At 49.2% G+C, this 13,984-nt stretch overlaps 1 protein-coding gene across 10 annotated transcripts in view; it reads left to right on the top strand.

Annotated features, from left to right (window-relative positions):
- The window catches only part of Nep2 (M13 family metallopeptidase neprilysin 2), a 190,306-nt gene that overhangs the window by 130,434 nt on the left and 45,888 nt on the right, over nucleotides 1-13,984 (top strand). For 5 of the 10 annotated variants that reach the window (XM_075684366.1, XM_075684367.1, XM_075684371.1 and 2 more), the window contains exons 2-3: nucleotides 7,054-7,187; nucleotides 12,197-12,238. In XM_075684366.1, coding sequence (XP_075540481.1) covers nucleotides 7,054-7,187; nucleotides 12,197-12,238 — 176 coding nt within the window. Of the gene's footprint in view, nucleotides 1-6,309; nucleotides 6,414-6,591; nucleotides 6,720-6,776; nucleotides 6,914-7,053; nucleotides 7,188-12,196; nucleotides 12,239-13,984 lie in introns of those variants that run through there. The other 5 variants (XM_075684368.1, XM_075684373.1, XM_075684372.1 and 2 more) reach the window with 5 other exon arrangements.

Raw genomic sequence — 13,984 nt, 5'->3', positions numbered from 1 at the left:
TGCGTATAATTTTCCGGCGCACAAGCATGCCGGGGTCTTGTCGGTAGCTGTGGAAGAATTGCAGGAGTCTTCCTTTACCGACACGCGTTGTATCGAGGAAACATTTGAAGCTGCGCGCTGATTCGCAGCAGCGAAACAAAAGGACCAAGAGAACGGCGCGAGAACTACGCATAAAGAAAGGAGACGGAGGCAAGCGGCGTGCAGTTATGCCGAGCAGTGCACGAGTGAATAAGCGCATGCTGTTAGAGTTTAGTATCTATCTTCAACTGCGCCGCGCAACAAATAAAATGTCTAGTGCACGGTAAGTGATGGTACCCCCATTAGCAAATTTGTTGAATTGATCAACTAAATTTTGTCCGTCGATGTGTACGAGACATTGAGAAAAGAAATGCCACTTGTAAGATTGAGCCAAACTTCTCTGTGCTGAAAGAAGGCTACCTGTAATAGAAGGAATACAGTAGATGCACACCGAAAGCCCACAGAGCTCTAAAAAAAAAGAAATTGTGACCAAAACATGCGATGGGAAAGTCTCAAACATGCTTATGCGCTTTTAACTTGTGATATTTTTTGTCAGCAAATGTGAGTGATAAGTGTACATTGACGCTGTGGAAACGACCTCTGCAGTGCATATGAAATGTCCAAGACAGTGTGAGTTTCACTCGGCCCATGGCCAGAGAGGTTTGAGGGATGTGCACGCTTCTGACAGCTTTGACGTATCCGCTCTTTACAGTCGCCAGCGGCCAGCGTGCCCGTGTGCTTAGTGCTTTATTCGCGCTTTTACGCTCGAAAACAAAGTTCACCTAGATTACGGGTCGCTCATCAGGCGATGGTTTCGATGAGTGAGCTGTGATGCCAAGCTGAACACTGGACTCCGTTTAGGGTAAACAAGAACAAGCACTATGCGAAAGAAACCACTGTTCACTCTGTCAAACTTACGCAAGTCATTGCAACCGCCGCGTGTATTTCAAAAAAAGAGAGTAGAAAGTGGGATTGAAGAGAAGCGCAACTATAGTCGGGAGCCTTAAGAAATCACTTGCAGCGATAAGGACAGGAACTTCATAAGCTGAGCATGGTAGCCGTGGGACGAGAGTGGAAGAAGGCTTTGTCCTCCAGTGTACTTAATTTTGTTGATAAAAACGATGATGATGATGTCCTTGATAAAGCTAAATGTACACGCATGCCGTGAAGCATCTGTACCACAAAACACGCAGTCTTCCAGCCGCTCGTTACAACGCGGCTGTGGCTCAGTACCGTGTAATCGGACCCAGTTTCGGCTTCGCTGTGTACTCTTGTCCCGAGTGGCTGTAAAAAGCAGCCACGGAGAGTAAATCTTGGTCTTAAAGCGCACAGCTTTTACGCGTTGTGGATGTCGTTTCGCCCCGCTCCATTTACTCTCCTTGCGGGCATTGCCACGACCAGAGTACTTACCTGGCCGACTGCTCCTTTCTTTCTCTCGCATAAAAAGGAGGGGCTCGGAACAGCACTACCGTAGGATATCTTTTAGCTGCCTGGGAGAACTACGCTCGCCACATATGATGTCTGACATTCGTAAGTTTCTTGCGGTAGCTTTGTCGAAAGAACACAGCTTCTTGTCGGGTGAACTACTTTACCGCTGCCTAAACATATGTTGACAAACACGGATCCGCAAGCCTCCAGTCAGCGGTGAGACCTTTGCGGTGCTTTCGCGAATTAGTCAATGTTTTCTTTTGTTGCATTTTGGACATCGTTTGCAAGATTTCGATTAGAGGCTTCCACCTGTTTGCTGGAGTCAGTATGGTACCTCGTGGAGGTTTTGTGCGCAGAAGAGTCATATTCTATGTTGCAATCGCCATCAACAGTTTTCTCCATACAGAGGCAGTGAAGGAACGTGTCGCGGTCTCACACAGCGTCTTTGTAGCGTCAAACAATTATGAAGGACCAACCCCGGTTGCTATTCAAGGAATCGTTTAGCATGCTTTGGGAAGTAGTTATTTGTGGCACTATGTTGTACTTTGTGTTATAGGTGGCACTCCCTTACCACCATGCCTTATGAGCGGGAGCCATCTGGTACTTCAACGCCTGGGTCTTCCGGTGGTCTCGGCGTCGCAACTTCTTTTCCTTGGCAGGCACCACAGCTCTGCGTTCAAGCACCTGTTTAGGTTTCTGGAGGACACGGGGCTAAGCTATAAATTCGCCGCATGCCTGCGGCTGTCAGCTATGTGTGCTGCTACCGGGGCGGTTGTTTGCCTCCATACATTTCCCCAAGGTCTTGAGACGTGCTTCCTAAAGGGCTGCAGAATATAGCGCCTCTTCCTTGCTATAATCAAGCTCTATTTCTCTCTTCGAATGCCATTTCGTCAAGGACCTGTTCGTAATTCCGTCCAGCGTCTGTGACAGCCTCTGGAGAGGGACAGCGTATCAAGGGACAGCGTCTGTGTATTCGACCAGATGCGCAGCACCTCAACGACAGCGTTTCAAAACACTAGCTGTTACAAGGGAAGAATGCCAGAACACTCTCGTTACCACCGTACCACCATGTGTTTTCTTATCGCTGAATTAGATTGCACTATCTTCAGCATCCGCCCACGAAAACAATTAGACTGGCAGGAGAAAATCGTGATTAGTTCCCAAATAAAGTTAAACTCTCCAAAGGCATTCTTCGCAGACTAAGGTGCAGCTGAGTCGGGAAATTGCACAGTCGTATGAACAGCTGCACCGTTTATGAAACCGTGATGACGAGGTCGCTTCACACAGACAGAGATAGAAAGAGAGAAACATTATTCAGCTCGAATTGCCGATGGTCTGCCGAGCAGATCGAGTCCCTTAGTTCATGGCGTTTCTGCCGTTTTGTGGAATACCGCCGTTTTGGAAGGTCAAGACGCCACTGACAACCGATGAAGAAAAGTTTCATCTTGCTTAGGTCCACTGTCATGCTGTTTGAGAGCCGGCTCAATGGCGGCTGCAGGAACCGCTGATATTGCGCCGATGAAGGAGTGAGGGAGTGGGGAGAGGAGGTAAGGGAAACGGGCAATTCTAGAGTGTGTGGGGCAGTTTAGGGTAACCTCCACAGCGCGCACGCTCCGGACGAGGCCCCGCTCCTCCATAGATTGTATGGCGCTACGCACAAGTAAGAAACGTATTCATTTGAGTCTGTCGAAGGAGTGTCGCCGGCCCGATTGAGAGGAGGGAAAGGACGGCGCAGCATGCGATAAGACTCAAGGGTAGGGGAGCGCTCAAGGCTGTCCGTTGGCTGGCCAGGCCCTACAGTGCCAAACGCAGAGTAAAGAGGTCGTGGGCTAGCTGGCGAGCTGTGTAATGACATGGCATTGCAGCGTGTCCTGGTATCCATATGATATCGATGAGATAGGATAAGCACGCAGTGATGGCTGAAGCCATACGGGCTGGAAAGTTGTCATTTCGGAGACGCCTGACCACTTCCATAGAGTCAGTGAAAAATATCGGAGCAGCCTCAACAGAGAGGGATGGGAGGCGCTGTATGGCGTTCACCACTGTCTTAGCGAGACCTGGGTCAGCTGTCGCTTCTGTGTCCATGGTGGTCAACAACTACTATGACCACGCGTTTCTTTGATGTTCTGGCGTCTCTATAGAAGCAGAGCGGGTTACGATACCTGAGAACATGTTTAATATGCTGCAGAACACGCAGTCAGCGCCTTTCGGCATATCGAGTGGGGTGCATATTGCGACGGAGAGGAGCGATGTGCAGGAGTTGCCGCTTCTCTGGCGGAATGGGGGCTATTTCTGGTGGTGGCGCCGTGACCCGTTTCCTAATATCATGGCCTGGCTCAAGGAAGTGAGGACCAGGTGGAGCTGCTGCCTCCTGCGGTGAATAGACATTATTTCTGTCAGTGTGTTGTGCTGCCTCATTTTGTCTAACAGTGCTGTGCTGATGTTGAGAGGCAGCCCCAAGGCCACTTTGATGCCTTTGCAGTAGACTGCCTCGAGCTGTTCAGCTTGCGGCTGCGTTAGCTTAGTGTATGGCAAATGGTGGTGTCAAATGGCAAATGAGGGTGTCCCAGAGGTGGAGCATGTCCATCTTCTTAAGTGCCTTATCATGAGAAATTACCCGACGGAGCATGTCAAGCGTCTGTTCTCTCTGCCACAGCAGGCGCCGTATGGTGGTGGCTCCTTCATCGTGTTTTTGAATGTTTAGGCCGACGAACTTAATGCTGGTGGATTGTGGGATGTCCACTTCCTGCTGAGTGATGATTTTTTTTTTTTTTTGCTGAGGAGGTTGCGGGGGTGGGGGGGAAGTTGAGGTGGCTCCTTCCTGGACTATGCGTGAGGTTCAGTTCAGATTTCGAAGCGGAGCATTTTAAGCCAATTGCTCCGCAAACTGAACAACGTCTGCCGCCTGGTATCGGGTATTTTGAATGTGGCCAGGGGAACCTGTGTTGATCCACGCCGTGACGTCATCTGCATAACTTACGTAATCAACGTCGTCCCTTATCGACCGCAGTGCCCGGTCCACGTTAAACATGGCGAAATTAAATAATTAGGGGATGGTACGGAGCCCTGAGGTGTTCCTGTTTGAGCATGAGGGAAGGATAGGGAAGTAGCACGCCGCCGACGTTCATGGTGAATGCTCGTGCACGGAGGAAGTCGCGGATATAGTTGTACAGGACCGTGTGCCGCAACCTGTCCGTTGCAGTTCATCAAGCACCCTGTCGCGGGTTGCATAGTCTTACGCCTATTCCACGTCAAAAGCAAGTGTGGCTCGCAGTTGGGCTGGGATTGAATTGTTAATAATTTATTCGGAAATTGGGACGAGCACATCTTGAGTCGACGTGTGTCGCCGATAGCTGAATAGTCGTGGGTATAGGTGGTCGAATTGCTGGACGTGATGGTTAAATATGCTAAGAATGATATGCTCTAGCAGCTTGCCCGCACATGATTTACTAGAAAGAAGCCGAAGGTTATCGCCTCAGAGGATTGCTTTCCAAGCCACGGTGTAATTATAGCAGCAAAGAGCTGAAGCAGAAGTGAGACATTTAGTTTGATAGAACGTCGGTTATTTTCTTGGCATTTGCGTGACGTCCACATTAATTGTATTTTCACTTATCACTTGCAGCGTTTACTTGCAGTTTACTTTATTGCACATTAGATTATATTGTGTTTATGATTATGCCGTACGCTCGGTGAGCGATTTTCATAGTATTTGGGGGAGTATCCTATCGCGTTAAATTTCTGCACTACTGAGGAGCAGCACGTGATCTACTATGCACACTGGGCACTTGCGAAAACTGGCCGTTTGCTACAAAACAAGGTTTCTTCAGAAATGGGTTGTCTTTCTATTAGGATACTTATTTCGCGCAGATGAGCAAAGCTGAGCTTTCCGCCACTTGATCAGAAACGATGTGCCCCTTTCCTGCAACCGAACGATGCAGAACACGTGGAGACTGTCGGGCTCAGCAACACCGTGACGAAGAGGAAGAAAAACGCGTCTTGATTTCTTGAAAATGCAATAACGATTAATATTTTTTTATTATTCTGTTGCCGTCTTTCATATTTAAGGAAAAATATTTTAGAAGCACCGGGTTCAGCAACTTGAGTAAATGTCTCCACGTCGAACATTCCATTTCAGAGAAACCTCGCCTCGCTTTTGGACGCTGCTGTATAAATGCTAACTCAGCCGTGAAGGAATTTCTACTTGTTTCAGAACGATTTTCTTGATAAACTTTAGTATGGTATGTTATTTTTTCAGTCCTTTGATCTTTTCCCAAAACAAGCGGGGCCGAATTTAAAAGTGTTTGGTTTGTAAGTGATCTTTGCCATTCGTCGGCTGTCTTCGGTAATGATATGTATAATGGATGAAAATTGTTCTTACGACTAGTTCTGGCGTAAGAGCCTTTTGTGAATACGGGCCCGGTTGTTTTTGTTAAAACAAAACACCTTTACAATGCCTCGTTATTCTTGCCTCTATGTGTAAAATGAACTAAACCAACTCAAATGACTTTGACGAAGATAGGTCGTCCAATCGAAACGTTGGCCTGCCTTTCTGTTGCACTTTATCCCTGTTTATAATCTTTATACCACAGTGTGCTACTCCACCTGTCAGCCCCCTTCTCGATTGAGGCGACAAGTAGGCAGCAAGGAAAATGTGGAAGTCTGACAAGCGAGCATTGGTTGCATACTTAAATATAATCAAATCATACAGCAGTGTGGAGCCGACGGTTTGCGTCATGTCCGGGACGAAAACGTCGAGTCCTGGCGCTGGGCGCGTCACGCGTGTTTTGCCAGCGGTGGGCGGGAGGGGAGGAAGACGAAGAGGGCGAAGGGCGCGCTTCACCACCGGGGGCCGGGAAGCAGCGAGCCGAGGCCTCCGCCATGGACGCCGGCGCATCCCGGGAGCCCCGGGAGGACGAGTTCCGCCTGCTGGACGTCGGACCGCTGCAGCGGACCATCGACGGATGCCCGTAAGGATGCGTCAGCGACGCTTGACGCACCTGTCGGCTGGTTCAATACACAGGGCCGCCGATGCTCCGGGCCACTGGCCCGCTATAATCGCAGCTGCCGCTGCTAAGTGTGACGCGCGTCGCGGAGAACGCAGCGTCGAAGAAAGCTCATTGTGGGCAACGCCCCTTTCTCATATCGCGCGTCGGTTTGTGAGGTGTTCGCAAGTGCGAGCTCCCGCTGACACCGAGACAAGGTGCCGTGCTTCTCCGTCAGAACCGATGCCGTCGCTAGCCTTTCGACGATGATGCCGCAGAACACTTGTGCACGTTAGTCACCTAGTCGACTGCGTAGCAGATAATACAGCGTTCCTATGGGATTTTGAGCGCGGCGAGGAGGGAATGTGCTTCTTACTGTTAGTACAGCAGCGTCAGTGAGAAGGGGGGAGGGGGATTTCATTTACCGTTACTTTGCTGCCGTCTGTCATGGAGGTTGCACATCACACTGCTTCCGACATTGCCCGGTACACACGCACTAGGTGTATTCTGCTTCGAAATCACGAACACGTTCACCTTGATAGGCACACTATTTTGGGGCTGCCAGGCGCTAACTGCGTGTCGAGCGTTCGAAGCGGGCCACTTGCTGACTGCTGTTTCTGCGCAGGAACCCGCCATGGTGGCACCGGCGGACGCGGCTGGAGCGGGCCCTGTGCGGCGTCGCCTCGACGGCCCTGCTCATGTTCTTCGCCATGGCAGCCGCGCTGGCGGTGCTCGGCTACCACTACCAGCGAGGACTCGGTGAGCACAGAGGCAGCGGACCTGCACGGCTCGTCGAGTACAGCGTTTGAGTCGCACTGCTTGTTACAGAACGGGGCAGGCCTTTAGCTGCTTGACTGCGCTGTGGCCCGAGGGGCAACGTGGAAAAAATAAACAGCGTACAGGACGCGAAACAAGAGCTGATATAGCGGCCGTGCTTCAAGTTGGGCCAAGTGATCTATAATACTAGAGATGCAGAAAAGAGTCAGCAGGCTCTCTTCTAAGCAGGACCGCTTTTCGCAAAGACCTCTCACCCTAGAATGGTTGGTGGGAGCAAATTCCAGTCAATCTTGATGCAAGCAAATGTACAACGGGCACATTATTACGATTTTTGTTTACGTTCTCAGCGATTTTCTCCGTTATTTCTAGCACGTCTAGCAGCGCCCACAAGCTACACACAAATTTAAGTGATAATTAAGGGTAAGAGACTCACATCGGAACCATGACATATTGCAATAGAGCTTCTTAGAGGGTGCCAACAAGGCCCGAAAACCAAAGCGAATTATTTGAAGCTTTTTGTTGTCTTCGCTCCTAGCTTTTTCAAGCAGAGAAATCACGCAGAGAAAAGGAAGGGACGGCGGAGTTTCCGTTTTCATTAACCTTCACAAAAACGTAATGAAAAAGAAGAAAGAAAATGTTTGTAACGTTAGCTCGCACAGCCTCTCACAGATGACGAGAGCAGCGGCTGAGTGATGTGGTTAATCTCCGTTGCTCCTTCTGGCTGTATACGTTCCAGCTAAGGCGAGAACACTCCTCAACCCACAGTATTTTGATGCAACGAGCATGAAACACGAGCCGCAATCTACGATCCTGAGCCGGCTCTTTGGTTGAAAGTTCAGTGGCCTGACAGCTTGTGACATTTAAAGTGCACATCGGTCATAATGCCATACGGTGTTTGGATCCTACCGATGGCATCGGTTGTTGGGAACTCGGCGCTGACGCCCGTGGTTGTACCTGGGTCGCAAGCCCCAAGGGTAGCGTTGGCCTGGCGGCCTGGGGTACAACTGGAAGCATCCGAAGGTCCCGGCAAAGCATGAGTCGACTGGTAACAACAAAACAACTTGTTTATTTTAACATCGCAAAGAGTTGGCGGTCAGGTTGACCGAAGTAGAGAGACGGGAGAGCACTTTTCTCAACAGAAGAAATCGGAGCCCTCCTTTTGGCGTCCGGGGGCAGCTGTTTTTATACTCTCGCAGTTGAGGGCAAGAAGGAACCCCTCAATAGACGAGCACGTGATTGTACAATGGGCTAAGGTGACGCACACTGCCGCCGGTCGGGCACAAAGGCTGGAAGGAGAGGGTGACCCCTGCTGTCGCACCGCCTGGTTCGGGCACAATGACTGGAAGGAGAGGGTGACCCCTGCTGTCGCACCGCCTGGTTCGGGCACAATGACTGGAAGGAGAGGGTGACCCCTGCTGTCGCATCGCCTGGTCCGGGCACAATGGCACATACACTCACACACGCACATGAAGACACGTGGCATCGGAACATGCCTGGAAACGCCTGGAAACGCCTGGCGGGGAGCGTTGCGGCGACGCCGAACGGGCCAAAATGTCTGCCGCCCCGCCGCAGTCGCGCCGGCAAAACCGCGTGTCGCAGGCGAAACGCAACAACGGGCATAACGAGATGAGCAGTCTTTGTCTATGTTTTGTCTCTGAGCTCATGAAGAGATTTTCGCTTGCCTTGTGTAAACTCATCTACAAGAACCCTTGCGCTCACCCTCGGTTGCTCGTGTGTAGAACGTTGTGGCGCGTTTGTCATGCTGACAGCGGCAATATTCCAGAGCTCTGCCCTTACAGGTGCACAGAGCAGCATCTTGAGAAAACCAAGACGACCTGCGAGGTTACGCGGCAAGCGTGCAGGAATCTCATCGCCGTCGTGAAATCATTGCGAGTCGAGGAAGATGTGCTCTGCTAGGCAAGCGTGACAGCCGGCCTCCGTCGCTGTACGCGGGACCTTGACCGCGCGGACGCAGCGGTGTTGCACGACAGCTTGCGAGATCATTATATCCGAAGATTAGGCCCGCCTCTACGTGGATAGTCAGAACAACCGCGCCAAGGCTGTTCGCGGTTACGTCGTATCAGGAGCGCTGCACAGCCACTCGCGCCAGTCACTTCGGTCGGTAGCTCTCGGTGTCCTGGATGATGCGACATTTGAGAGAAAATAACTGACCCAAAGTACGAAAAGCGAATAAGTTCTGTGCGCGGGTTCCACCAAAGTGAACAGGTGATGTCACTGAAAGCTAATTGGTGCGCAAGGGCTCGAGAACAAAAGGGACCTTAAAGGACGGAGCAAAGTCCTGTCTCTTAACCACATAGCAGCTTACAATTGCGTACTGACTGCTGGTGAAAACTAGTTGCTTGCACGCAACTTGCGCCTTTTCTTTCTTTTAATGTTTCCCTTGGTAGTCCTTGAATCTTGCGACAGCATTTAACTTTTACTGTCACCAACATATACTAGTGCAAATGTGAATAAAGCTTATGATAAATAAAATGAAAGAAAAATCAAGAATGAAACTAAAAGACAAGGAAGAACGCAAAGATAATAAAAGTGCATAGCCGGGTGGTTTGTCGCATGCATGGATGTTAGAAAACAAGCACAAATAACGATAGGCGAAATAGAACACTGCACCGAGCACTGTCTTCGCGTTTGGGCTCGATTGTTTGCATTCCAAATAACGGAAAGAGGATAAATTAGCGTTGGTAGTCCTTTTCAGCTTCTAATTGCACCGTTATGTTTTAGTCCTTAATAGAAATGTTATGTAGTTATATTTTTCTCCGTTTCATTTTAGTTTGTTGTGTGGTTTTATGCGAGTTCTCTACTAGTCTTGCGCTTGCATTCGTTGTCTTCGCACTTGGAATTAATTTTGAGCAGTCTGCAGGGGAAAAAAATATTGAAACCGGGAAGGAAATAAAACATACAAGGAAGTATGTTAATTTTTTTCAAGTTTTTCGTTTGGCGGTACCCTCTGTCATTTATCATGCACATGGACTTGGAAAAAGTTCGCTAACTTTATCGGGCGCGACGAAAGTTTTCGCGACGCGTTCTAGTAAACGAAGTGTTTTTTTGTGAATACCAGCCAAGTACTGGGCACGTTTTCAAAAAGCAGTTCATCATAAGATTCGGCGCCACCCAGTAGTGTTAGCGAACGTTTGACCAGCAATGGTGCGTGAACAATGACTGACAGTTCAATCGAGCGAAAAAGTAAAGGAGTTGGACACCGCTTTCGTACAAAAGCTATTACAGCCATTAGTAGATTCAAGGAATGGATAAAGCCGACGAAATGTTCGACTGAAGCGTGCCCCATAGTGGCAATTGTTTTGTTCGGACAAAATGGCAGCACGCAAGAGCCCTTGATAACGAATCACATGAGCAGAGCCTCCGTGAAAAATATCCGCATGCATCTCGAATGTTTTTCTTCCTCAGTTCTTGTGAAACGCGCGTCAGGTGCCAGCGGTGGTATCTGATGGTGTATGCGCGTTTTTTAATTGACCGGAAGAGCTGGCCCACGTCCAGTCATTGGGAAAGCAAACGAGGCGCTCTCGCTTACGCGGTTGACGCAAGCAAGCAGGCTGTCATTAGGAAACTTGGTGTTTTCGTATTGTTGATGTTGTGATTGTAAATGTAGACGAGATGAACACCTGTATAATGTGCTATAGATGTTGTCATAAGACTAGCTATTGCTAACGCAGAAGTGTTCCGGCTTTTCGGCTTGTTATTCCGATCGGTGAAGTTTCTTTCGACGAGTAAGAGACTACACTGATGGTTATGGTTTCCAAAATACCGCGGATAGTATACAACGTCGGAGGTGTCCGTAAGCTGCAGGCACATGATGGGCATAAACAGGGCTGCAGCGAACCGTATGCACGATGCAGAGTTTGCGTTGAACTACATTCACTATAATAAGCGACGACACATTTGCCGCCGGTAGCTAATCACGGACAGGGGCCAGCGTGGGCGCGCAGTTTCAGAGGTAGTAACTCTAAACCAAGTACTAGGTAGTTCAACCTACCAAGTGGTGATTGGCCCAAGATTTGTATGTTACACGACGCGCACGGTCTTCGGAAACGCAAATCTTGGGCCGAATTCGCGGAGCTCTTCGTTTCTAGATTCTGTTTGCCTTTGGTCGGTCACCTTCACTAACTATATGTCCAACATCACGACCTACTGTCACCTGCTCTTACGAACTGTTACGAGCGCAAGGACTCTTTTTTTTTGGGGGGGGGGAGGAGGGAACTGGCCCTGGAGTCGAGTAAACCAGGAGTCGTCGCATTCGCTGCTCTGTTGGCCACGATAGCGCAGTGTCTATGACTTTGCGCTGCTGAGAATGAGTTGCGGGTTCAATTCCCGGCCAGAGTGGGCGCATTTCGACGGTCGCAAGTTGCAATATGCTCGTCTACTTAGATTTAGTTGCACGTTAAGGAACCTCAGATTGTCAAACTTAGTGCGGAGCCCTCCGCGTATACGACGTCGCTAATGGACCCAGTGTTACCTTGGAACGTTAAAGATCAATCAATCAATCAATCAATCAATCAATCAATCAATCAATCAATCAATCAATCAATCAATCAATCAATCAATCAATCAATCAATCAAATAAGGGTTCGCAATTGATGATTGCGCTACTCCACGTGTCAGTTGCTGACTGTGCACCGGGCACGGTCGCGAGTTGTTTATGATAACTGCGAATCTGGGCCTGTATTCACAAAAAGCTTTTGCGCCACAATATTTCATAGGGTAAGATTTTAGCCAATCCTGATGTCGGACATTTTATTCGCGAAGGCGGCCTTCAAATGTCAAGTGGCTCTAACAAACGAAAGCTCTCGGAATCAAGCTCTCGGTTCCCAATATTCCCGCCTGTTTTATTCCCTTATAGAGCTGAAAGATTTTAGTGCTTAAGGGCGGCACAACGTGTGGATCTTCCTTTGAGACTTCGCATTCTCGTGGAGTTCGGCGGTGCTTTAATGGCGTCTTGCGCGTTTCTGCCGCAGATTACGGCGGACTGCGGCTTGGCATCCGACCGGGCCGAGCAGGTAATTGCACGGAGACCTTCCTCGGGTGCCACATACGCGGGGAAGCCTCGCGGTGGTGGTTCCCGCACCTTTTGTCGCCCAACAGACCGCAGTGGGCTACCGGCCACCGACACGCATAGTAGAAAAGTAGGGTCGCGTCTACATACGCCGCGCGGAAAGACGCATTCATTCCTCCGCTTCGCTCGCTAGGATAGACTATCTGTTGGGCAGTGCATTTATTCGTCTCCATAAACTAGGTAAAGTGTTGCCCGCACATCTGCCGAGCCTGTTTGTGTCGAGTTAGATCTGCCTTTTGCAACCCTGCCATCCTTGCGTTATCGGGCTTGCTATTTATAATTCGCCGTTGAAACGCGACTAGACAAAGCGTACTGGATGAATGGGCAGGACTGAAATTGGTAGAGCGAGATCCTGTGGACTCTTTCTGGTCCCTGATGGTCGTTTCTAAAGTTTGTTGCCGTGTTAATATGGTTCCAAACAGACACTGTACTGCATACAGCATACTCTGCGAACAGGCTGTTCAGTTAACTTGTAGAATTTTGTGTATACTTCTTTCTTCTTTAGCGTGTGAAAGTGGCTCGATTGCGTAATTACCTTCCATTAGTCCGGTGAACGCTCTCTTAAATCGGAAGTTACGTTTTGTTCAGTAGTACAACATGCTGACATGGCAAAAAATGAACGCTGTGAACGATATATGAAGATTGGCAAGTTCTTTTCAATGCGTTATGCACTGTCACTACGGGGACTGACGGTGAATATCAATTAGAAGAAAGTGCATGTAGCTGGTACGCGATCTGTTTCACGTATGACGCAATTTGTAGTTCTGGCGAGTGTTTACTTGGATGAATGATTGTTGGTTGCGGTATTATTTGGGCCACGTTTTCGCCCTTGAGACACTAGAAGGTTTTAGCGTAGCGGTAACATGCAATCGCCGTCAGACTTTACCTGTACAGCGCAAACACATCTCTAGTGGCTTAATTTTAACAAACACAGGTCAGGAGCTAAAATAGAATGCTCTGGAAGGAACATGCATCTACGCTATAACACTATAGCACATTCAAGGCACACGTCTGCAGGATAAACTGAAGTTATTTCATCATGTCTTGCACACCCGCCCAAGCTACAGTGCTTTTAAGGAGGCTCTAGCTCGGGAGCTCCAATGTAAATACATGAGAACGGATAAATTTTTTTTTTTGGGGGGGGGGGGCGGATTGAAACCATTGCACCAGTTTTGATGAGACTTGTTGCATTTAAAAGAAAACGTTAAAGTTGAGCGACTACAGGAAGATGATTTTCAATTTATGCGATCGATATTGTTACGGAGGCAAGTTGTAAGCGAAGCATATATTTACAAATTATTTACAAAGAAAGCTAGGGCAAGAGAATATGTCTGGTCCAACCCACGTGCAAGCGACCTCATCGTCATCTTCATCACTCTGCCAAACCTCGTGTTCATTCACGTATCAATCGCTTCGTAACGTCACCCTCCGGTGGCAGAAGCGCCGTCCTGGCGCTTGTTACGAAGGTGAAGAGCTAGAAGGGCAATCGGGCTTCAGCCGGGAATTGTGAACAACGTCAGTTGGTAGCGAAGGGGTAGAAGAAACAGGGCGCAGGAGTATAATCTCTTAATTGACGTCACCGAGTTGATCCATCACCTCCTAGGGCCCGGTGTAGCGTGGGAGGATTTTTTCTGATAGGCCAACGCGGTGGCATGGCGATCGTAGGAGGACCAGAGAGCCAAGCATGAAG

This window comes from Dermacentor variabilis, chromosome 3, assembly GCF_050947875.1.
Source record: "Dermacentor variabilis isolate Ectoservices chromosome 3, ASM5094787v1, whole genome shotgun sequence".
Classification (NCBI taxonomy): Eukaryota; Metazoa; Arthropoda; class Arachnida; order Ixodida; family Ixodidae; genus Dermacentor; species Dermacentor variabilis.
Note: the sequence above shows the minus strand (reverse complement) of the source record. Positions and strands in the feature narration are given on the sequence as shown.